The following is a 22,845-nucleotide window of genomic DNA, read 5'->3' as shown; positions in this document are numbered from 1 at the left end:
TATGTGTGTGATGTGTGTCTCTGTGTGTTTGTATATATATATATATATATATATATATATATATATATATATATATATATATATATATATATATATATATATATATATATATATATATATATATACACACATACATACATACATACATAAATATAAACGCATTTATATTTAATTATACTTAGCTTTTACAAGTAGTGCATTTGCATTTAGAAATCCCATTTGTTGAAAAGAAAAAGTACAATAAAAAAAAAGTACAAGTGAAAAGCGTTATGTAAATGTTATGATAGAAGATCAAACGCGTGTCTTAAGCAACCGGAAGTAACGTGTCAACGTGAACTGGATGACGTGGGTTTGTAGCTGCTTCTCGAACGCAGGTCTGATGAGGATTTTCCACATTTGCAGTGTTTTTATAGCTTCATTGTTTCACGCCGTTCAGTGACAGTTTGGGGAAACTGATCCGGTGTCACTGAACGAATACAAAACGAAACTTTTTGTATTAATCTGTCGGTTTAAATGCACAACAGCGGAATAGATATGGCGAACAGCAGCTGAAGGGACCTGGTTTGATCGAGGGTTTCCTCTGTGGTTTACTTCTCCTTCCTTCAATACTCGTTTGGTTTAAACATCAAGACTGATTTCAGTTGATTTACAGACTGTGTTTACAGACACAAAAGCTCCCTGAGTTTAGTGTTTTTCAATTGGTGAGCGTTAGCTATTAATATTAGTTAAATAAGTGAGCTGTGAACAGTTGGGGATCATGGATTTCGACAACGTGCTGTCCATCGCCTCCCAAAACCAAGGTCTCAGCAACGTACCGGTATGTACGAGAAATGGCCATGAAAAAAACTATAAACATCATCCTCATAAAACAAACAAATACAACATAATTAATTGTTTGTAATATGGTAGATTTAAATGTGCAATCGAGGTCGACTTTGGTAGATTAAACTGCTTGTAGTTTGATTAATTCAACATATAACATGTCAGTATATCGTGATTTGGGCAGGGTTAGTTAATGTTTCCCATATAGTGAGGGAAAAAAAACAGTTTAATTATAACTTGTTTGCATTGCTATGGTTCTCAATCATGTCTGTCCTTTTTAGAAGCGGTATAGCTTGAAAACCGGTCCACCTAAGAAAGATGTCAGAGTCAAAGGAGTTAATTCAGCTGCGGTGCAGGCCTTCTTGAAAAAACAAGCTGTGGAGCAAAAGAAAAAAGGTGCACTTTTCTTCTTAAACCTGGTCATTGTTTAATTACTGTCATGCCATTGCCAACCTGTAAAACTACAAAAAGATTGCCGTTTTCCATAAAAATAAAATGAAATGGGATGGATGCTGCCAAGATAATGAAAATTACCTTACAAGCACCATAAAAGCAGTCCATGTGACTTGTATCTAAGCATGCCTCATCAGGGTTGACATTAACCAAATAAAATGTCATTTTATTTTTAAAGTTACCAACTGTTTGTACACATTTTTTAAACCAGAAAGTAATTTTAACTCTTGTCCAGTTTCTAGTTATTTTGACCTGGACTGTATTTTCTAGTTATGTTATCGCATTGGACTGAAGCCTACTGACTTTGCTTACACAGTGCACAGCAATGTCCCCCAAAAATTGGTTAATCTTTGTACTTTTTAGGAACATCTCTCAACCGCTCCACCCCCCCTCCCCCCCTCCAATCTAATCGACCAATGATGCACAATCGAGGGGCGGAGCCATCCACTATATAGATCAGCGCTTAGCGTCTCAATGCATTAAATGGCACATACACATGAAAAGGCAGCTGACATGAAACTATATGGTTATAAGCTTCTTTAAATGGCTGCTTATTAAGTGATCACGTGCCTATTTAGGTCATGCACTTGTGTTAAAGCTCACACCTCACACTGCACCACCTGCAGTTCTTTTCTTTTTTTTTCCCTTAAATGAATTTTTCACTACTATAAAATTGTTGCACAGATTTGTGCATCTCTGTGCTGGTATATCACATAACTCTAGCAAACAAGTTATATGGAACCCTTTTATAATACCTAATTATATTTATTTAGTTAGTCCTTTTCAAATATTGACAGCTCCAACAGTTCATACACACTTGCCAGGAAGTTTCTAGCAATCCTGGAGACCTGGATTGGCTGGTTCAGGTGTGTATAATTCTCTAAAGGTTGACATAAGTAATAGCAGTCTGAAAAACCTAATTTTTAGAAATGTAATACAAATATGTTTTTGAGTATCATATTTGGTAAATGAGGCTAATACATTTTGATAGAGGAGAATGTAGAGCTTAAAAAACACAGAGGCCCAAACTGAGTATAAACATGATAATGTAATTTTGTGCAGTTACTGATATTTTTATGGCCAAAAAGTAAAATGAAATGTAATATAAATCAGTGAGATTTTTATAATAGTGTAGCAGACTACTTAAAACTATTTAATGCATATAAATATCAATTGTTGATCAAAATCCTCCAATAATATTGTGGGGGCAAAACATTTAAAGCAATGCAAGACAATGTTTGAAAGATGAACAAAAAAACATTTATCAAAAGCTTGATGGATGACATTTGATACTCACATGTGACGTTTTTTTCCCTCATAAAATCTGCCATAGGGTTTTGGAAAGGCATTAGGGTGAGAAAATAACAATGGCATTTCTCATATGATGCATATTTTGGTGTTTTTCTCATTCTTAGAACTACAGAGTAAGAAAGCAAAAGAGGAATTGTTGGCCAAAAGAGTGGAGCTGAAATCAGACAGGAAGGCAAGAGCAATGGCTTCGCGTACCAAGGACAATTTCAGAGGTTACAATGGCATCCCTGTCATAGATCAGCCCAAAAGCAGGAGGTCGAAGGGGGATAGATCGGAAGAGCAGGAAAGTTTGAACCCTTATGATGAAGATGATGATGGTGATAATTACTACTGTGAGGGAACAGATTCTGAATCTGAAGAACAAAGCATGCCTGTCAAGCCTCCGTCTCGGGCTGAGTCCTCCAAATTTGACAGCAAACCAAAAAAACCCAGTGCTCCAGGAAGGCCCCCATCAGCATCACTGAACTTTGCAGACCTATTGAAACTTGCGGAAAAGAAGCAGTTTGAACCTGTTGAAATTAAAGTAGTGAAGAAGACTGAAGAGAGGCTTAGAACAGCAGAGGAGATTCGGGAACTCGAAATGGAGCGCAGAGTTAAGAATCAGGATAGAGGGAAGGACGCCAGACCAGACAAGAATTCAAGACACAAATCCAGCTCAAATTCACAAAAGAAAAATGTAGACCGAGATGGCAAAAATGAGAAATTGCCCAAGCCATCAGTGGAAAAGTACCAGTCAAGTAGTACCAGCAAAAAGCCAAAACTTCAAGCATTCAGTGATAGAAATCCAAGTTCTGCAAAGCTGCATGGAGACAGAAATTCAGGCTCCTCAAGTGCCTTAAATGGTAAAGCTGCCATGAAGAATGGTGCGTCGTTTCAATTGAAACAAACACCAACCAGACCCTCATTAGGCCATAGGCCCACAACCTCAAGTGACCTTATCCCAAAGAAGGGGAGTATCTCAGTACCTCAAGCAAAATCATGTATTTCAGGAACTCGTGCAGGAGTTGCTCCTGGTGCAGCTAGACCAGGTCAAGAACCACCCAAAAACTTTGGGCAAGGTAGACCTAGTAACTCTGACAGGGGTGGGCAACCTCAGAAACAAGCAAAACCAGGACATTTAACATGGCCTGGGTGCAACAGACTTGCACAACCTTCTTCTGGTGATCCCTCAAAGCAACCAAGACCAGGTGGTAGTTTGCAAGCTCAGCAGGTTCCTGGAAGCTCCAGGGGCTCCATAAATGGACCAAGCAGGTTGGGAGGTAGTGTTTCTGGGAGACCGTTAAATGGCATGGGCTCTGGCCCTGGAAGACCTCAGTGCACTGTTGTTTCAGAGACTATTTCATCAAAAAACTTTGCATCGAGACCTGGGATGGTTCCAAGACCTCTGGGGCCTCAAGGCCCCAAGACATTGGTAGGACCCTCAGGCCACAGGATCCTGGTTAGACCTCCTGGTAAGGGTTGCGGTAAGAATATCTTAATGGGCAAGTGTTTCATGATTTCTGTTTGTTAATATTAAGAGAACTACTGTTTCAACAGATCCCTGTCCAAAGATAACACAAAGTACTTCCTACTAGGGTTGCACCGTTTACCAGTACTATGGTAGTATCGCGACAAAAAAAAAAAAAAATGTCCTGCTTACATGTGTGTAATATGTACAGTATATATATATCTCTGTTCGCATCGCAATACTTCTTGGTATCATGATAGTATCGTAGTGTTTATGGTATCGTGAAAACCTTACTTCTTATTTGTCCTTCAAAACAAATTCCACTTAATGTAAAGAACTTGCAACTGAAGTTGATGTGAAAATTCATTAGACCATAGTAAATGTTATACTCGTACACATTTCCTATCTGGTGTTGACATGAAAATTATGTCAAAGTCACTTGCTAACCTTGTCTGGTTAATGTTCTATACAGTTTTATTCAACTCCTGTAATGTAAAGAATGCAACCTATAGAATTATACAGTACATGCAATCAGTTCCTGATGGACAAAATCGGTTCCTGTCCAGCATTTTATTTCTCATACAGAAAGCATTTTTTGGAGAAAAGATACTGTTTCTATGATTTTTTATTATTATTATTATTATTATTATTTTTTTTTTTGCTGGTAATCGACAGCCTGTTACAGATATTATTAAACCAGTTTTCATGAAAGATACTTGTTTTATTAATTTTTGTGTATCAATTATTGTGTTGTTTGTTGCTCCTTGTAATTGTATTGAATTTTCTTTTGGAAAGAATTTCTGAATTATTTGAACGTATTCATTCTTGTGTTCTATATCATTTTAATGTGTAATCAGTAGCAACATTAATGCTTTGTGTATTCTTAAATTTTTTTTGAAGTCGAATCCCCTCTACTCTTGCTATTTTTAAAGGACCAGCGTTGCCCCCCATAACATCCAATTATAAACGGAAATATGAGGATGAGGAAGATTTTGACTCTGAGATGGATGACTTCATCGACGATGAAGGAGAAGACCAAGATGAAATTTCAAAACATATCAGGGAAATCTTTGGCTATGATAAGTCCAAGTGAGTTTTTATCCAGCTTAAGGTTACATAAAATATCCTTGGGCTTGAAAAATACTCTACGCTGGTATTTGATCTCACCAGTTATAGGAAGCATGTTTATACAGATGTTTGCATATTTGCATAGAATGTCTTTCGCCTTAAATTACAAGGAGTTTGCCTACTTTGTGGTACATTTGTGTCTTTTGTTTTAACAGATATAAAGATGAAAGCGACTATGCGTTGAAGTTTATGGAGAGCAGCTGGAAGGACCAGCAGAAAGAGGAAGCAAGGAGGTAAGATTTCAGCTGCAAACTATAAGTGGGTAAATATTAGTTTTGACAAACTTCTTTGGTCCGTCACCATTTTCACCAAATCATCACACTATTGCCTTCTTCTTTGTGTGTGTGTTTTTTTTTTTTTTTTTGCCTTGCCTTGCCCCTGATTGTCTGATTAGCCTGCGATTGGCAGTGTATGAGGACCAGGAGGAGGAAAGAAGAGAACTTGAGGAGATGAGGCGGAAGAATGCGAAGAAGATAAAATGATCGTGATGATTGTGTTTCCGATAGACTCAAATGAAATGCTTCTCTCCCTTTATGCAGAGGACCGGCAGAAATTATGTTCCTTAATGACACCCGTTTTTGTTTCTGCCTCAGTTTACGCCTGGGCATCAAGGAGGATGAAGAGGAGATGCGTATGGAGGAGGAGGAGATGAAAAAAAAACTAGCGATGAAAGCGAAGCGGACAAATTTTTAGTTTACTATGCTTTGATCTTGTCTTATTTGGTTTGGAGGAACCAAGTGGAATGGAAATGCATTCCTTGTGCCGCTGATGTTGTTACACTATTTATTTGATTGTTCAAGCCATGGGAGCAGGTTTGCACTATCAAGAGCCCATCTGATAATCACAATAGCATTTTTTTGTATGTGTAGAAACCATGAAAGTATTTTGATGTGGAAGCCTTACATCTCAAGCACCAACTTCTAGATTGGTCCCGATCTAGGGAGAGTTATTTTATTATTTGTATTATTTATTTGGTGAAAAAAGACCGAAGACTGCTATCTTTCCAGTGTATTTTTTGTTAAAGGGATTTAACAGATTCTGTTGTCCTGTCATTTGTTAATTCTTTGTTTTTGCTGTAATGGTGGATCTGGTTACAGAAACCTGGAAGTGCTGGTATGGAACTCAAATTTAACTTTGCTCTGTGGAACACATTGGCCACAGCCCACGTTGCAAAACCCGTAATGAAAATAACATTCACATTTAAATATTTGAGTCCTCTAGATAACAAGTCAATATTTGTAACATGGCATTACCATGGCATTCTGTGAATTACCTGTGGTATGATTAACATATCAATTAGCCACCACAGTAGTTTTTGTAAAAGTTACTGATTCAGAGAACCAGTGTAGATACTTTGTGCTCAAACTAAAATTTTAGTTAGTAGATGTAATTTTTTATGTGTCATAAAAGACAAAGCAGTGTTTTTTTTTTTTACCAACAGGCAAGTAGATAATTAGTCTAACCTTTATTAATTTGTACTACTTGCTCTCTAGTTTTGTGACGGGCCAGAGTGAACGGCTTTAAGAGTTTTACCATCATGTCTTTATTATTTGCTTCAAAGCAAGACACATAAGATGTAATACATCTAACGGTGCAAGCAAATTACATTTCACACAGCGTTTGCCTGCTTTGTTACTTTCTCTTAGTGAACAGACACGTGTTGACATTGTGGTAAGTGCTTATTAAGGTCAGTACTTACAAAACCTATTCCAAAAAAGTTGGGACACTGTACAAATTGTGAATAAAAACAATGCAATTATGTGGACGTTTCAAATTTCAATATTTTATTCGGAATACAACATAGATGACATATCAAATGTTTATCATTTTAAGGGTAAAATAAGTTGATTTTAAATTTCATGGCATCAACACATCTCCAAAAAGTTGGGACAAGTCCATGTTTACCACTGTGTGGCATCCCCTCTTTTTATAACAGTCTGCAAATGTCTGGGGACTGAGGAGACAAGTAGCTCAAGTTTAGGAATAGGAATGTTGTCCCATTCTTGACTAATACAGGCTTCTAGTTGATCAACTGTCTTCGGTCTTCTTTGTCGCATCTTGTTTTTCTACATCTTGGAAATACCTTTCAGCATTGATGGTGCCTTTCCAGATGTGTAAGCTGCCCATGAAACACGCACTCATGCAACCCCATACCATCAGAGATGCAGGCTTCTGAACTGAGCGCTGACAACAACTTGGGTTGTCCTTGTCTTTTTAGTCTCTTTTGTTGTCTCTTTAGTCCGGATGACATGGCATCCCAGTTTTCCAAAAAGAACTTCAAATTTTGATTCATCTGACCACAGGACAGTTTTCCACTTTGCCACAGTCCATTTTAAATGACCCTTGGCCCAGAGAAAACGTCTGCGCTTATATAGAGTTTTATCCAGCAACGGCGCATGGCAAGGTGGATTGTCTTCACCGACAATGTTTTCTGGAAGTATTCCTGAGCCCATGTGGTGATTGCCATTACAGTAGCATTCCTGTATGTGATGCAGTGCCGTCTAAGGACCCGAAGATCTCAGGCATCCAGTATGGTTTTCCGGCCTTTATTCTTACACACAGAGATTGTTCCAGATTCTCTGAATCTTTGGTTGATATTATGCACTGTAGGTGATGATAACTTCAAAGTCTTTGCAATTGTTCTCTGAGAAACTCCTTTCTGATATTGCTCCACTATTTTTCACTGCAGCATTGGGGGAATTGGTGATCCTCTGCCCATCTTGACTTCTGAGAGACACTACCACTCTGAGAGGCTCTTTTTTATAACTAATCATGTTGCCAATTGACCTAATAAGTTGCAAATTGGTCCTCCAGCTGTTCCTGATATGTACATTTAACTTTTCCCACCTTACTGCTACCTGTCCCAACTTTTTTGGAATGTGTAGCTCTCATTTTGAATGACATTTCAAAATGTTTCACTTTCAACATTAGATATGTTCTCTATATTCTATTGTGAATCAAATCTAAGTTTATGAGACTTGTAAATTATTCCATTCCTTTTTTTTTACTCACAATTTGTACAGTGTGTGAAAGACAACCGCGTTGCCACTCATAGTTCTTGCGTGTTGAGGAAACAATGATATCTACAGTGTTACGCGTACACGGGATTGCAGCGTTCACATTAGCAATTTTTCATGTGAACCGTTCCCCGTTCCGCACTAAACTGCCAGTGTTAAAGCCCCTTTAGAAAACTAGGTGGTCTGGGGTATGGTTCGCTGCTGATGTGAACGCAATTGTACCAAATCGTGGAAGTGAACCGCTATTAATGACGTATTATTTGATGTGTGTTTCACTCACTTTGCTGACGAGCGTGACTGACGCACTGCAAGCAGAGAGCATTTCAATTCTGTTCGCCTTCAGTATTCTTTAGAGTATTTGCAGTACATTCGTAAGACAGATGTAAGTTTGTTATGTACTGAAGCTTTGTAAACAAAACGAAGGATCAAAAACATGAATATAGAAAAAGTGCAAAGAGCAATGTTATACATTTGCCGCCTTCTCCCGCAGTTGCTTAGCAATGGGGTAAACAACTACTGGCTTGATGACGCAAACGAACCGCGGTAATATGAACGCGGGGCAATTGAACTCTGGTTCGGACCTTGTTTTATAAAGGCTATGGATCGGACCAGGCAAGCGGAAGTGGTTGAGCAGACCGATGAGTTAATGGGTGCTTTGATATCATACACCCGCAGGCAGCAGCGCTTTCTACTTTTGTTTGGGGTTTTCGGTGAGTTCCGTCACGAAATATACGTAATTCAAGCCAACCAATCAGGTTGTGAACGTGTCACTATGCCTTTAGGTTCGGTGTTAAAATGTGTACGCTAGCAGACGGGAGCAAATCGTTGTCCTTTTTTGGTCCGGTCCGACCCAAATGAACCGAACTGCAAGTGTGAACACACCCAAAGCTGTCTAACACCACTTTCACCTTATTTTGCGAAACCGATCTCGTTTTGCATCAGAAACAAGCGATAAAACGAGCATCTTCCATCCGAGGACTTGTGATTGTATTTTAGGGGAAATAATAATAATAATAAATAAATAATGTTTTGCATAGCATACCATATGCCCTGTTAAATAATTATTTTCAAGATACTCTGAAACTGATGATTTATGATACTGAGAGAGATTGTGACTCATTTGTTCTTTGAATGTAAAATTGTCTAAAACATTTGGATGGAATTGACCAATTTTCTTTAAAATTTAGTAAAGGTTAACTACGTTTTTGCATTAAATGATATTTGTTATGAAAACAAAACCAACAAAGGTCTTGAATCCATTGTTAATTTAGCCTGTTTATATTGCTGCAAAATTGTAGTCTACATAAGCAAAAAATAATAATAATTCATCCCCACTGTTTGTGTTGTTCACAATGTGATTGTTTTGTCTTCTTTGAAATTGTTAAAAAACAAAAAGTCTCCAAAAAAAAATATATATATATTCAGTGCATTTACACATTTTATGTTAATCTCAGATGTCCATAAATTATATAATTTTTTATAAATATAATTTTGTAATTTTATTTTTGAAGTCGCCTTTCAGTCGTCTTGCTGTGTTAGTTTGACTCCGCCCCTCTCGGCTCGCCGTAGCAGACAGCAGCAGCTGGAATGTGTTTGCGGAAGTTTCTTTTTATCGCTCGGTTGAGATTGAACCGCTCCAACGATAGCTTTCCTCGGTTTCTCTCGGTCTTACTCAATAAAGAAAATGGATTTCAGCTCGGAATCTGTGAAGAAAGTTCTCTCGAAGGTGATTAACATTAACTCTTAACTTCTTGTTCACATGTATGCTCTCTTAGTCTCGTATATAGTCAGTGAATTAAAGATGAACCATAGACACTGGTTAAACCTGTTTGGAAAGTTAAATCATGTTTACCACCCAGCCTTTAAATATGGATTATTTTCTCTAACACGCTGTTTGTTTTCTCACTAGTATAAGTTCCGTGATGTTGCTATTGAAGAGCTGAACAAAGTGTCTCGGGTCCATCCTGATATGAAAGTAATATCTGCAACATACAGTAAGTCACTCTGATGATGAGCAAAACACATCAGATTATCTAAAAGTACATTTATCTGGCTTCGTTATAGACTTTTGACTTTTGAGTTTTTTAATTTTATATTAAAATGACTGCATAACTGCATTAACTAATCATGAATGGTATATACATCAAATAATGGTCTGTGGTTGTATGCATCATTTGTGATTATTAAATTCTGCTGAGTCATTGTTGAGTGTATTTTTACAGCATCTAGTGACAGTTTACAGAAGGAGCTGCTCAAACTGGTGGGGAACATCCCCGTCTGCTATCACGGTGAGACTCTGTCAGTCTCTTGTTTATCTGAAGCAGGATGGAAAGAGCCTTGATTTCTGTCTGTCTGGATGCTGATGTGTTCACAGGGCGCTCGTATAACCTGCCCATCCTGCTGTGGCTCTTGGATTCGTTCCCTCTCGCGCCTCCCATCTGCTTCCTGAGACCCACATCCAGCATGGTCATACGGGAGGGTAAACACGTCGACTCGAAGGGCAGAATACACCTGCCCGGCCTGCACAACTGGGACCATGTGAGAGGACCTCGAACCCTTCTCAGATTAACATGTTAAAACTACACGCAGAACAGTTCTGATCCAGTCAACTGATTATCTGAGTAGAAATACTTTTATTAAATCGACTTTAAAATAAATAAATAAAATAATGTATTTAAATATTATATAAATGTATGTATATATATATATATATAATTAATTAATTAATTTATTTATTATTATCAATTAATAAATATTTAAATATTAGTGTTCCTGTGGTTCAGTGGTAGAGAATTGCGTTAGCAGCACAAGGTTGGGGGTTCGATTCCCTGGGAACACATGTTAGGTAAAAAATGTTAGCCTGAATGCACTCTAAGTCGCTTTGGATAAAAGCGTCTGCTAATTAACTTTTTATTTAATAAAAAAAAAAAAAAAAAAAAAAATATATATATATATATATATATATATATATATATATATATATATATATATATATATATATATATATATATATATATATATATAATAATTTACACTGCAGGTCAGAAGTTCTGATTTGTTATTTTTTTTTTTCTTTTTTTTTTTTTTTTCTGCTTGCCAAGGCTGCTGTTTTTACATAACTAATTTACATAAGAAATACAGTAAAGTTAATTTGTATTTTTATTACTTTTTAAAATAACCATTGTGGAATTTAATATATTCTGAAATGAAATGTATTCATGTGATTTAATTTCCAGCATCATCACTCCAGTCTTCAGGGTCACATGATCCATCATTTCTGAAGATCATGTGACACTGAAGATTGGAGGAATGATGCTGAAAATACAGCTTTGCATCACAGAAATAAATTAAATTGTAAAACATATCCAAATAGAAAACCGTTACTTGAAATTATAATCATATTTTGTAATATTGCTGCATTTACTGTATTTTTGATCAAATAAATGCAGCCTTGGTGAGCAAAACCATTAAAATAATTGTAATTATTACAAACTTCTGACCTTTGATGTATGGATATGTATTTGTATATATACATTAAAAAAAAAAAAAAAAAAATATATATATATATATATATATATATATATAATAATTTATTTCAAATATAATTATTTCAAATATAAATCTAAAAATAAACGAGAAATAATAATAATAATAACAAAAATAATAATAATGCCACTGTTGCAGCCAAAGTCGTCTGTGAATGGTCTTCTGGCAGAGATGATTGCTAAGTTTGAGGAGGAGCCTCCACTGAGCACCAAACCTGCAGCGCAGGGGGACAGTCCCAACGATCTGCTGGCCTATGTGTCAAACCTCAGCCTTCAAGAAGGTTTGTGTGGGATGGACATAAAATATGCAGCTGCGCATGTTTTATGAATTCAAATCATCTGCAATATCTCTTATAGGTGGAAACCGTCCTGATCAGGAGGTTAAGGTGTCTGTGATTGGTGGGGGAGATTTGGGAATTGCTGCTGTGTTGAGTATTATGGCAAAAGTAACTACATATTTGTTTATTTGTTTGCCAGAAATAGCTTATGGCTACACAACCGCATTTTTGTGACCAAGCTGTGTTGTCATATTTTCCGTCATAGGGCTGTGTTGACAAACTGGTTTTGATTGACGTCCCTGAGAGCTCAACTAAAGGTGGCACAATGGATTTGGAGATTTTCAGTTTGCCAAAGGTCGAGGTCTCAAAAGGTGCTTTTCATTTAACACATTATCACACATGGAAAATATTCTCTGGTTTCAAATGTAAAGAACAGATGAACTGCAATGTTTACTTATCAGTTATGAAATATTAATAGGCAAAATCAAGAGGGAATCTCATGATATACTGTATATCAATATCTGGTTCATATTTCAACCCTAAATCAAAGGAAGGAATTAAGCCATTATATTTTACTTTAGAGTAATGTATTTTTATTTATTTTATTTGAATAATTTTTCCAGTGCGACAATCATTTTCATGACCTTTTATAAACTTTATCTAATACACATCCCATCATTTAAATACTATAATAGTATTTTTATAGCTTTTATTTTTATATAAATTTTTTTTAATATATTCATATTAAGTTTTTTTACCTTATTCTATTATTTCTATTCTATTTAATTTCAGCTTTATTTTGAAAACCATAAATAATAATAATAAAAAAAAAAAAAAAATATATAAGTTTTTTTTATGTTTAGTTTGGGATAACAGCTCTGATTCTCATTAATCTAATACAGTGGTTCCCAACCTTTTTCAACTCGCGGCCCACACAACCAAACACATATGTTTGCAAAAAAATTTAATGACCCCGCTATTGTTGGGTTAATAACTTAGTACTCAGAAGCTAGATTTTTAACTGTATTTATTGAATAAACTAGGGCTGTGCGATATGGACAAAAAAAAAAAAACTATCGCAATTTTTTTTAATCAATTTTGCAATTGTGACACACCGATATGCTTTTACAGTCATAAATGCCTTCAGGATTAATTTGAAACATATTTCCAAAAGAAAACCAATCAGAGCTTTATCTAAAAGTTGTAACATCTCTAGAACAGACATAAGTCAAAAGTATCACTATAGTGAAGGTGTCAAAAAATTTATAGACTTGTGGCAAAAAAAAAAAAAAATCCTGTATACAGGGACTTTTTTGTCTTTTTTGCCATGCATTGTTCATAGAGCTCATTAATTGTAGCATTGCCTCAGGTGTTTGCAGTGTGTATACAGTATGTGTATGCGGTCAGCAGTGAGAGCGCATAAATATAACGCGAAAGCACATTAAAATAATGCACGAGTGCGAATCTCTCTGTTCGCAGCAGATTTCCTTTGCTCTGTCACAAAACCGGTCGTGCTTGCTCAGATACACGCTGCTTTGCGAGGAGAAAGTGTGCACACTTAAAACGTGTCTCCTCTCAATTAAACTGCATCCTGTTCACTAACATCATGTGTTAGACATGAATTATTTTTGCACGTTTTTATTTCTAGCCTTTTACCGCAGTGAGAACGCTCTGATCCATCAACATTGGCTCAGAAAAAAGGCGCATCACAGACAGTGTGTGAACCTGGAGTTAGGCATATTCCCAGTCTCTGTTCTCGCGCTAGGCGCAATGCATTCTGATGGGATCGGATACGGGAGGTCAGGGCCACGGAAAACTGTGCTATAAAGCGATTTAGAAATCGCGCACAGCCCTAGAATGGACTGGAAATGAACGGAAAATAATTGGCGGCCCACCTGCAATACCACAGGTTGAAAACCACTGGTCTAATACATAAAACATATATTATTTAAATGGTAGTATTTAAAGCAGAAAGTTATTGTATTATTGTATTTAGATTTTGCTTGTACGTGTGAAACTTACTCTTAAAGATATTGTATAGTTTATAAAAAAATATGAATTTTTAATATCAAAACTACGTTAATATCCCAATTAAATTCTAGAAATAATGTATGAATAATTTTAGCCCTCTATGACATCAAGAGTAGTGTTAATTTAATTGATATAATGTTATTTGCTAAAAATTTTATTTAGATTTCTTATTTATTTATTTTTTACTTTTTTTTTAAGTCATTTTTACATTAACATTTTTAATCATTTTTTAAAATGTTGTAGACAAAATGATGACAAAAAAACACTAGTTTTAAGTTTTAGTTTTTAGTTTATTTGAGTACTTCAACTTAAATGAAAATGTGAAATGTTTCCTTAAGAATTTGCAGAAATAATGTTTTATTTTTTGTAAATATTTGATTATTAAAAAAATTATATATATATATATATATTTATTTATTTTTACGCACAAAGTGTTTGCATGTCTTCAGCTCTCAGTTTTACTGTCTGTGTTGTTGGTGTGTTTCTTCTTCATGTCATAGACCTGTCGTCCTCGGCCGGCTCTAAGGTGGTGGTGATCACAGCCAATGCCTGGAGTGATGAGCAATCATATCTGAGTGTAGTTCAGACTAATGTGGACATGTACAGATCCATCATCCCTCGTCTCGCCCAGCTCAGTCCAAAAGCTGTGCTGCTCATCGCCTCTCAACCAGGTTCAGAAACTGCTTAAAGACAATTACTCCTCTAAAATCTAACGGACAGCAAAGTCCTGCTTCGTAGACCATGTATGTGACCTCTTGACCTTTATGTCCACAGTGGACATCATGACCCATGTTGCCTGGAGACAGAGTCATCTTCTGCCCACCCAGGTGATCGGTGTGGGTTGTAATCTGGACTCGGAGAGACTGTCTCACATCATCAACATTTCACTGGTGGCAAATACCACAGGGAAGCAGGCTTGGGTCATCGGAGAACTCTCTGAGAACAAGGGTGAGTCCATCACAAGGGTTTCTTAATGTGCCCATCCACCAATTAAAGCCTTAAAGGGATAGTTACCCCATGATTTACTCACCCTCAAGCCATCCTAGGTGTATATGATTTTCTTCTTGAAAATCACTCTCTCATGAACATGTGTATAACAGTAAGCAGAAGCTAGAGATAACGGTTGATTAAAGTTTTAATTATTAATGTTTTTCTTACAAAAATGCATCGCTTTGCGTCAGAAGGCTTTTATTAACCTCTTGAGCCGTGTGGAGCACTTTTTATGATTGATGGATGCGCTTTTTTGGGCTTCAAAATCTCAGCACCCATTCACTCCCATTATAAAGCTAAGAAGAGTCAGGGTATTTTTAAATATAACCCTGATTGTATTCGTCTGAAAGAAAAAAAATCATATGCACCTGGGATGTACATCATGGGCTAATTGTCATTTTTGAACGAACTGTCCCTTTAAAAGATCCTAAAATAGGAGCAGAAAGTCTTAAATACATACATTTGTGGCATTAAATATTACATTTGACTTCCAATACAAATATCATAATATCAAAGTATATCATAATTAAGTGAGACTGTTTAAAACAAGAAGAAACAGAACTTTTCTGAGCCCAGATAATTCATAAAATCACTTCATTATGATACATTTCCCAGAAAACAAAACTTCTTATCATGTAATCTTAGGATTTACCTTGATTTAAGAATTTTTAAGCACTTGACTGGAAAACCCCAAACAAAAATTATTAGAAATAGCACAACTTTTGTACGGTGTGATCAGAAGGTACAGTAAAATTACAGTTGGAAGATGTATTTTCAAACTTTGATGTGTTGGTAACACAATTCATTGTGTTCTCCTTAGACAACAACATTCAGAGAACACAGTGATCTGTTGTTTTTGCTTTAATTTATTCTTAATATTGTCTTAATTGGTCTTTTAAAAAGTCTTGAATTAACATTCTGCTGTAACCGTTATTAAATTGCTAACAATTTGCATCATGGTCATATCAACACCTCGGATGTGCAGTATTGTTCTGAGGGTGATTTTAAATAATTAATGTGATTCTCTCTCTGGTGGTGTGTCAGTGGCATTGTGGGGTAATATGGGGCCAGGAACTGACCATCTACAAGCGTTAACCCCAGTGTCCAACTCCACCAAACCCTTAATGGACAGGTATGGGTTAAAAAGATCAGCATCCAGATGTTTTTCATACAATTTCCAGAATTGTTAATTCATGGTTTGTTCCTGCATGATGAAGTGTGAACTCTTTGATATGTTCTCAGGGCATTAGAGATGCTCAAAGGCAGAGGTCAGAGGTCATGGTCCGTCGGGCTGTCCATTGCGGACATTATTCACAGCATTGCAACAGACAAAAAGAAGATCCACTCCGTCACAACGCTGGCTGAGGTTAGATGCCTGCCTTGTAGAATAATATGTATTCAGTAAGTTTGTGGTCAGGACTGCAGGATGAATTAAATTAGATTTATATTAAAACAATCTTAAAATAGCGAAGAATGCTTAAAAATCAACTGGATTTCTTTTTAAAAACAACAAAGAACAACATTATTATTATTAATATAATCTATTGTTTTATTAAAAGACATAGAGTTCTTAAATTCTGGAATCACAAGTTTAATTAATATGTTTACATCCGTGGTTTGTGTTATAAAAGTTGGAAAACAAGCAGGTGTCATATTAACACCACTTATATGTCTTTAAATATTTAAAGCATTAACATACAACTAACTTTTTGAAGTTTTTAGACATTTTTTTATTTAAAGTGTGTGTCTAGATTGTCAAAAGTAAATCTAATTTTTCTAAATGCAAACTTCCATGTCAACTATAATATATACTGTAGGAGCTGTGATAAAGAGGGTGTGAAAACAAACATGTTATCTTTTAATCGGTCTCTGTTCATTTTGAGATCATGCTAATGCTAGTCTAATTCTTTCAGGGTTGGGGTGGAATCGGTTCCAAAGTGTTCCTCAGCTTGCCGTGCATCCTCGGGGAAAACGGCTCGACCCGATTACCAGGAGTGGCTCTGGGTCCAGAAGATGAGATGAAGCTGAGGGAGAGCGTGGCGTGTCAGGTCAACCTCTTCATGCAGCTGAGATTGTAACTCGGGTACTGGATGAAACCGCGTCACCTCTACAAGAGGTATATTTTCTCTGCAGGCTCGGTTACAGCTGCAGCTTTGAAACACACTTTCAGATTTAATGAGGGGTGAGCTCAAGGAAATTTCTCAGGGAAGGTAAAGATACAGTCCTTCCTCCGATACTTGCTTATCTTATATTCTCACAGCAGCCACTGTGAAGTCAAAGTCGTCCATATGACAACAATAGCACTTTACACTTTATACTGGCTTCCTGTGAAGCGTTATGCATAAAATCACTGCACTTGTTTACAATACAAACTATGTATATGTAATTCTGTTTGTCATAAATGGTTACCTGTGAGAATAATGCATCAATGGTGTCTTTATGAAGGTTAAATTATGGTAGAAAGATCAAATGAATGGCTTTAAGTGCTTGTTAAATGCAATTACCAATCAGGCAGATCTGTCTTTTAAATGAATGAAAGGGCATGGGTTCCTGATGTGCTTTTATGCAAGTGAACGTGTATTTATACAGAAATACCTGACCCTTGTGCTATATTTAATCATGTTGTGCTTGTACCATGTAACTCTGAATGTGAAATCAGAATCAATGACAGCAATAATTTAAATATTAAAATAAACACTCCACTTTGTTATGTCTCATTGTTGCAACGAGGAATGTTTTTTTTGGTGGTTAATCAAATCTATATAAAAAATAAAAATAAAAAAAAGTCAAATGAGCACAGAGTTCGAAAAGGTCAAATTTTAAAATGGGTTTTAAAATTTCAACACGCAAACAACATTTAAACCATTTAACCTGAGAAGCACAATATAAACATAATTAAATATCATAAGCTCTAGATACAAACAACAAAGTGCAAATCAAACCTGTTGTATTTACAATTTCACAATAAAGCCATAAAATGACCTTGAATATACAGTTTCTTCATTTATACATCCACTGTGTTGGCTGCATTTCCCAGTATATATATATATAATTATATATATATATATTATTTATTAACCAATTTATGCTATAATCTTCCACAAGATGGCGCTATAGGGCAGTACACAGCACTAAGGTTTGACGAAGGAATTTCCTTTTTAAACAAATCTAAGACCACTGAAAAAAAATGACCTTTCAGTGTAACCAGGGAACTTCCACTATGCCAGTGTGGTAAGATCCTCGTTTACATTTCCAAAACCCATATCCTCATATTTAATGTTGATGTGCGTGCTTTAAATCCACTTTCCTGCCGAGATTAGCTCTAACCCTAATCAAACACACCTGAGCGCACGCTACACCGTGTCTTCAGGAGTATTACAAAATCACAGGTATGTGAGTTTGATCAGGGTTTGAGTTTAAACCCTGCAGCGCATTGGCCCTACAGGACATGATTTGAGGAACCCTGCTTTAGATGTATTTCCTTAATAAAACCAAAGTTTAAAACGAAACAAAACAACACAACAGTTGCACCAAGATATAAAACCAACCAACAAAACATAAGACAAAGAAATTACAATCACTGATCTAATTTTTGCCTTTCATCAAAATGAAAACAACACCCACTATAGTATTGATCTGACAGTGTAGATCTGACAAGAAACATAATATCTCCCAGAAAACAACATACAAAACAGTCACAAACAAAATAACGTTGACCATCACATTTTCTGTGGTGACCAGTGGAAATATCAGTACCTCTCAGTTACTACACTGATTGGAGATAAAACTTTAACCCACATGATGACTCCCAGGAAGACTGGTTGCTCAACTAGATAAAAGGTGATGGTGATAACCGCTGTAACTAGATGAAAAGGGGATTCCATTGCGACAAATTTGTATGAAGCACTGATAAAACTCACACATTCTAACATCCTGTTAAGATCTGCCATATCTAACACACATTGCAACATAAAAAAATAATTGCAACATCTAAATGTTCAACCCCCCCCCCACCCCCCACCAAAAAAAAGCCCATTCACTTAATTTAATCAAAGCACTTATGTCCAAACCATGGAAACACGCCTTCAGTTTACACTAACAACAGTACTTGTGGTTCCAGGTGCTAATGACTTGGAACATGCATGCGGTAGAAGTCTGAATCAGAGTGTACAGGAGAGGGCATCGTGGGTCGTGATTTTTGGGGCGGTAGTCTTGAGAGCTGTGACTGACCCTGATCTTGTTCAGTCTGGTTTAAATCCACCTGATTGCACAGGTTGGGTTTATCTGCGAAGTCAATTGGTGGTTGGGGAAAAGTGCAGTCTGGAGTCACCCAACTCTTTGCCGCCTCAATGCATGGAGGAGGTGGAGGGAGTGGTGAAGAGTCGGGCGTGTAGAAGAACATCGATGGGGGCGGTAGAGAAAGAGACACAGCATCATCTGGAGGAAGGGGGAGGGTGGCGTTCATGGGAGCCAAGTTTGAGTTTTGCGGCAATGTGGCCGCCATCTCCAACAGCCTCTCCACAGACTGATCCTCCTCTTCTGAGAGGTTGTCGTAATTCGACGTGTTGGAAGGTCTTCGGTCACCTGATGATGGCGGGACATACAGGTTGACCGGAAACTTGCTCAGCTGCCGATGGGATCTGTACGAGGAAGGTGATGAAGAAGGATCTTCTAAGATGAGATTCAAAGGTTGGGCAACTGGTGGTGGAGGAAGGCAAAATGGGACATCCTCTTCTAGAGGAGTAAGCTTGACCCCTTCTTCGGCACAGGGAAGGGGTGGAGGAGGTAATTCTGGGAGATTCAAAGAGTGGATACTGGATGAATCGGTTATGGGTGGCTGGTACGGAGGAGGCCAGTCTTCAGACACCGCTGATAGGGGCCTACTAACACATTCATTCTTCGACGAAAGAGTCTCTGTTGAAAACCGTGCTGATTCTGGGTGTAGTAGATGATCTAGTCTTTGTACAGGTGCACTGTCTTCGTTCTTCGCCGTGGTGCCTGGTTCTTCAGGTGAAGTTTGTGACAGCGAAGAGTGTGAAGTTGAGTGGGTGTGATTTGAAAGAGGGGAAGATGAGGTAATGGTTGGGATGTGTTTTTCGCTGCTCTGCTTATGGGTGGTGGTGTCTTCCGCCTGAAGCTTGGTTGAGGTTTGATTGTTGTGTGCTGATGGCGGTAAGGGGACACACTTAGTCTTGTTTACTGGAAGCAGTACTATTGGGCGCTCCTCACCCAGGGGTATCTTCGGGAACTCATCTCCCTTGGCTACAAGTCAAACCCAGAAAAGAGAGTTGTTGTAACAGTATAGCATTGCATAAAATCACAGGACACTCTTTAAAAGAAAGTTTCTTCCAAGGTTCCTAAGGTTCATTTTCAACACATTTTGTATTTTACCTGGAGGGGGGAGGTCGAGCTTCATCCTGCGGAGGTCTGACATAGATGACTGTAACTGCTCAATAACGGCATCATCGCTCATAGTGAAGGAGGAAGCAATACGCTCCTGAAGAAACTCCCTCAGGTCCTCCAAAGACATCTTCAGAAGATGCTCTGACAGGAAAAGAATGAGACTTTAGTAGTTATAAGCTTCTAATTAAACACTTCTACATTACCCAAACAAAGACATTAAAGCACTATTGGTTGAAAGAAAATCTAAGCAGCTCGTTTAGTACTACAGCCACAACTCTTGTGTTTTTGAGCACTATTGCCCAGACTAAACATTATTTATTTCTTCTTCATTCAGAACTGTTTTTTAAATAGTGTCTTAGTAGATGCTTTCATCCAAAATTATTGACCATACACTTGATCCAGTGAGTGTATCTGGAGTAACCCTAAGTCAAGTTTCTTGCTCAAGGGTGCAATAATGAATCAGCCCATATGGACTCTGTTCATACAAACGTTTGGTAAACCTATTTTTAACCACTATATTATTCTATGTTGTACACAAGGACATGGTGATAGCTCATGTGGTTCAACAGAAATCCACCAGAGTTGGTTTCTTACTTACTTTTGTTCAATTTGAGGAGCGTATAGGCCATGGCGGTTAGAACTTTTTCTCCCTCTAATATGTAGATGTCCCAAAGACGCAGGGTGAGTGTGAAGGGTGTCTATACAGCAGAAACACAACATACTTGAGTCATCAACCAGCTAAGCAGTGCTCCATCACAAATAAATTAATTGACACAGGATTCTCTAAAGGGTTCAAGCCCAACCATATAAAACTTTGAACAGATGAAGTTTACAGTCTTTTTCACGCAAAAACTTGCTGTATGTGAATTATGTTATTCTCCTTATTGAGTACTTAAGCACAAAGTTGCAGAATACTGTTAAGAAAGTAGTTAAGAAAACCATTTATCTTCACCTAAAAAGGTCCTTAACAGTACCTTTTAGAGTAGTAATATCTGCCCTTACAGCACCAATACTAACCTTTTAGGTGTAAATAAGGTACAAAGCGTACATTTTAAGGATACTGCACCAGTGATAAGCAGTTGTACCCCTTAAGGTACAATTTTAGCACTTTTTTTTCCTGAGTGTACTTCGATCCATCATATTGATTTGTTGAGTTCACATTGTATAAATATTTTGTGTAGCTTTTCTCAGAGACTGTAATAACAGTTCAGACAGACCTGCCTCTTATATTCATACAAGATAAAGTGAATATTTGTTACGTGTTAGGTTTGATTGTAATTCATTGAAAGTTTCGACTCTATAACTGAGACCCAAAAACAGTGAAAATGTTGAAAAAAGTTGAAAATTAAAATGGTGCCTCACCCTGTCAATAAAACACTGAAGGAACCATTTGGTTGTGTAGATACCAGTGGACATCTGTTCCTTATCCTGGGTTCAGGAAAACATTTGAGAAAGTGTTTATATGTCGTTTAAGTCAAGCAATCTGAGGTTAAAATAAGAAATCTCACCAAGTGTTTCCTCAATTTGGGAAGGAGTTTGGACAGTATTTTGTCATGATGAACCTGAAAACGGTGGAGTTTGGGAAACTCTGGGATGAAGAAGCCTTTAAGAAACCCCAGAGGAAGACACAGACATGTATGACCAATTACAGAATGTACTACAAAAACAAAGATATCTATAGAGACTTATGACACTCACCATGCATGGCATGTTTCTGATTGGTCAGTAGCTGTGATAAGGCCCAGAATGCATCTTCCTCATTCATGTACATGAGCAGAATGGCAGCGATCTGACTCATGCCCTGACAGTAGCTCACTTCCTACACAAAACCAGATAGACTCAGTACACTCTATCACAAACTTTACTCAACATTCAGAGTATGACCTAAATATTAAATGCTCATTTAACCAATTACAAAACAACAGCTTTATAGTACTTTAACTTGACACAGAATAGGAAAGTGGTAAAATTCAAAGTCTCCTGCTTCTTGTTCCCACCACTTCTCCTGCTCACTCCAACCTCGAGAAGAATGTCGTATACACCTAGGTTGGCTTGAGGATGAGTAAACCATGGGGTAATTTTCATTTTTGGGTGAACTATCCCTTTAAATTATGAAACCTCATAAGTGATGATTTGCTATATAGGCAGCAACTCCATGCAAATATAGTTCTCCACAGAAAATTTGACTTGCAGTTGTTTTTGGGATTTTGGGATTGCCTTCTCCATAAAGGATATTCCTGTTAAAAAAAAAACCTAGGATGGTTTTCTGGTCTTAGCTGGTCTTCCAGCCAAGTCAAACTGGTTTGTTAAATGATTTTAGAGTTGTTTTTGTTTTTTGTTTTTCTTTTGAGTTTCCGAAAGTCAGAGTTCATCACAGTCAGAGGTCGTCCATTTGACAAAAAAGCAGTGGTGTATAACTG

At 37.1% G+C, this 22,845-nt stretch overlaps 3 protein-coding genes across 7 annotated transcripts in view; 2 read left to right on the top strand and 1 right to left on the bottom strand.

Moving 5' to 3' along the window:
• The first annotated feature begins 307 nt into the window (after positions 1 to 307).
• spty2d1 (SPT2 chromatin protein domain containing 1) lies at positions 308 to 6,197 on the top strand. Of its 5 annotated transcripts, none has more exons than XM_026239376.1 (6): positions 308 to 817; positions 1,104 to 1,218; positions 2,691 to 4,049; positions 4,966 to 5,122; positions 5,317 to 5,394; positions 5,755 to 6,197. In XM_026239376.1, exons 1-6 carry the CDS (start codon positions 758 to 760, stop codon positions 5,852 to 5,854), a joined length of 1,869 nt encoding a protein of 622 aa, XP_026095161.1. In that variant the 5' UTR covers positions 308 to 757; the 3' UTR covers positions 5,855 to 6,197. The 5 variants fall into 5 exon arrangements, with proteins under 5 accessions (XP_026095161.1, XP_026095165.1, XP_026095163.1 ...); XM_026239380.1 differs by having other exon boundaries at positions 2,691 to 4,037; positions 5,556 to 5,898; XM_026239378.1 differs by having other exon boundaries at positions 5,556 to 5,898.
• A 3,547-nt stretch (positions 6,198 to 9,744) lies between these two features.
• On the top strand, positions 9,745 to 18,003 carry uevld (UEV and lactate/malate dehyrogenase domains). Its single transcript, XM_026239375.1, has 12 exons — positions 9,745 to 9,904; positions 10,088 to 10,172; positions 10,401 to 10,466; positions 10,553 to 10,716; positions 11,863 to 12,004; positions 12,081 to 12,169; positions 12,267 to 12,372; positions 14,533 to 14,703; positions 14,807 to 14,980; positions 16,067 to 16,154; positions 16,265 to 16,388; positions 16,936 to 18,003. The coding sequence occupies exons 1-12, from the start codon at positions 9,863 to 9,865 to the stop codon at positions 17,098 to 17,100; spliced, it is 1,416 nt and encodes a 471-aa protein (XP_026095160.1). The 5' UTR covers positions 9,745 to 9,862; the 3' UTR covers positions 17,101 to 18,003.
• LOC113067108 (USP6 N-terminal-like protein) overlaps positions 17,953 to 22,845 on the bottom strand; it is a 19,803-nt gene continuing 14,910 nt past the window's right edge. Inside the window, exons 9-14 of the mRNA XM_026239374.1 lie at positions 22,124 to 22,244; positions 21,934 to 22,028; positions 21,788 to 21,853; positions 21,024 to 21,123; positions 20,414 to 20,566; positions 17,953 to 20,284 (exon numbers count right to left, since the gene is read on the bottom strand). Coding sequence (XP_026095159.1) covers positions 19,146 to 20,284; positions 20,414 to 20,566; positions 21,024 to 21,123; positions 21,788 to 21,853; positions 21,934 to 22,028; positions 22,124 to 22,244 — 1,674 coding nt within the window. The 3' untranslated portion in view covers positions 17,953 to 19,145. The remainder of the gene's footprint in view (positions 20,285 to 20,413; positions 20,567 to 21,023; positions 21,124 to 21,787; positions 21,854 to 21,933; positions 22,029 to 22,123; positions 22,245 to 22,845) is intronic.

The sequence above is a fragment of the Carassius auratus genome, chromosome 50 (genome assembly GCF_003368295.1).
Source record: "Carassius auratus strain Wakin chromosome 50, ASM336829v1, whole genome shotgun sequence".
Classification (NCBI taxonomy): Eukaryota; Metazoa; Chordata; class Actinopteri; order Cypriniformes; family Cyprinidae; genus Carassius; species Carassius auratus.
This window is presented reverse-complemented; position numbering and strand designations above follow the sequence as displayed.

What these genes read in the sequence shown, in the direction of transcription:
- spty2d1 (XM_026239376.1), top strand. Translation starts at nt 758, where the DNA reads ATGGATTTCGACAACGTGCTGTCCATCGCCTCCCAAAACCAAGGTCTC. An exon ending in ACCTCCTGGTAAGGGTTGCG is followed by an intron (nt 4,050 to 4,965) that starts GTAAGAATATCT and finishes CTATTTTTAAAG; the next exon opens with GACCAGCGTTGCCCCCCATA. An exon ending in TTTGGCTATGATAAGTCCAA is followed by an intron (nt 5,123 to 5,316) that starts GTGAGTTTTTAT and finishes TTGTTTTAACAG; the next exon opens with ATATAAAGATGAAAGCGACT.
- uevld (XM_026239375.1), top strand. Translation starts at nt 9,863, where the DNA reads ATGGATTTCAGCTCGGAATCTGTGAAGAAAGTTCTCTCGAAG. An exon ending in GCCTGCACAACTGGGACCAT is followed by an intron (nt 10,717 to 11,862) that starts GTGAGAGGACCT and finishes CCACTGTTGCAG; the next exon opens with CCAAAGTCGTCTGTGAATGG. An exon ending in TGTTGAGTATTATGGCAAAA is followed by an intron (nt 12,170 to 12,266) that starts GTAACTACATAT and finishes TTTCCGTCATAG; the next exon opens with GGCTGTGTTGACAAACTGGT.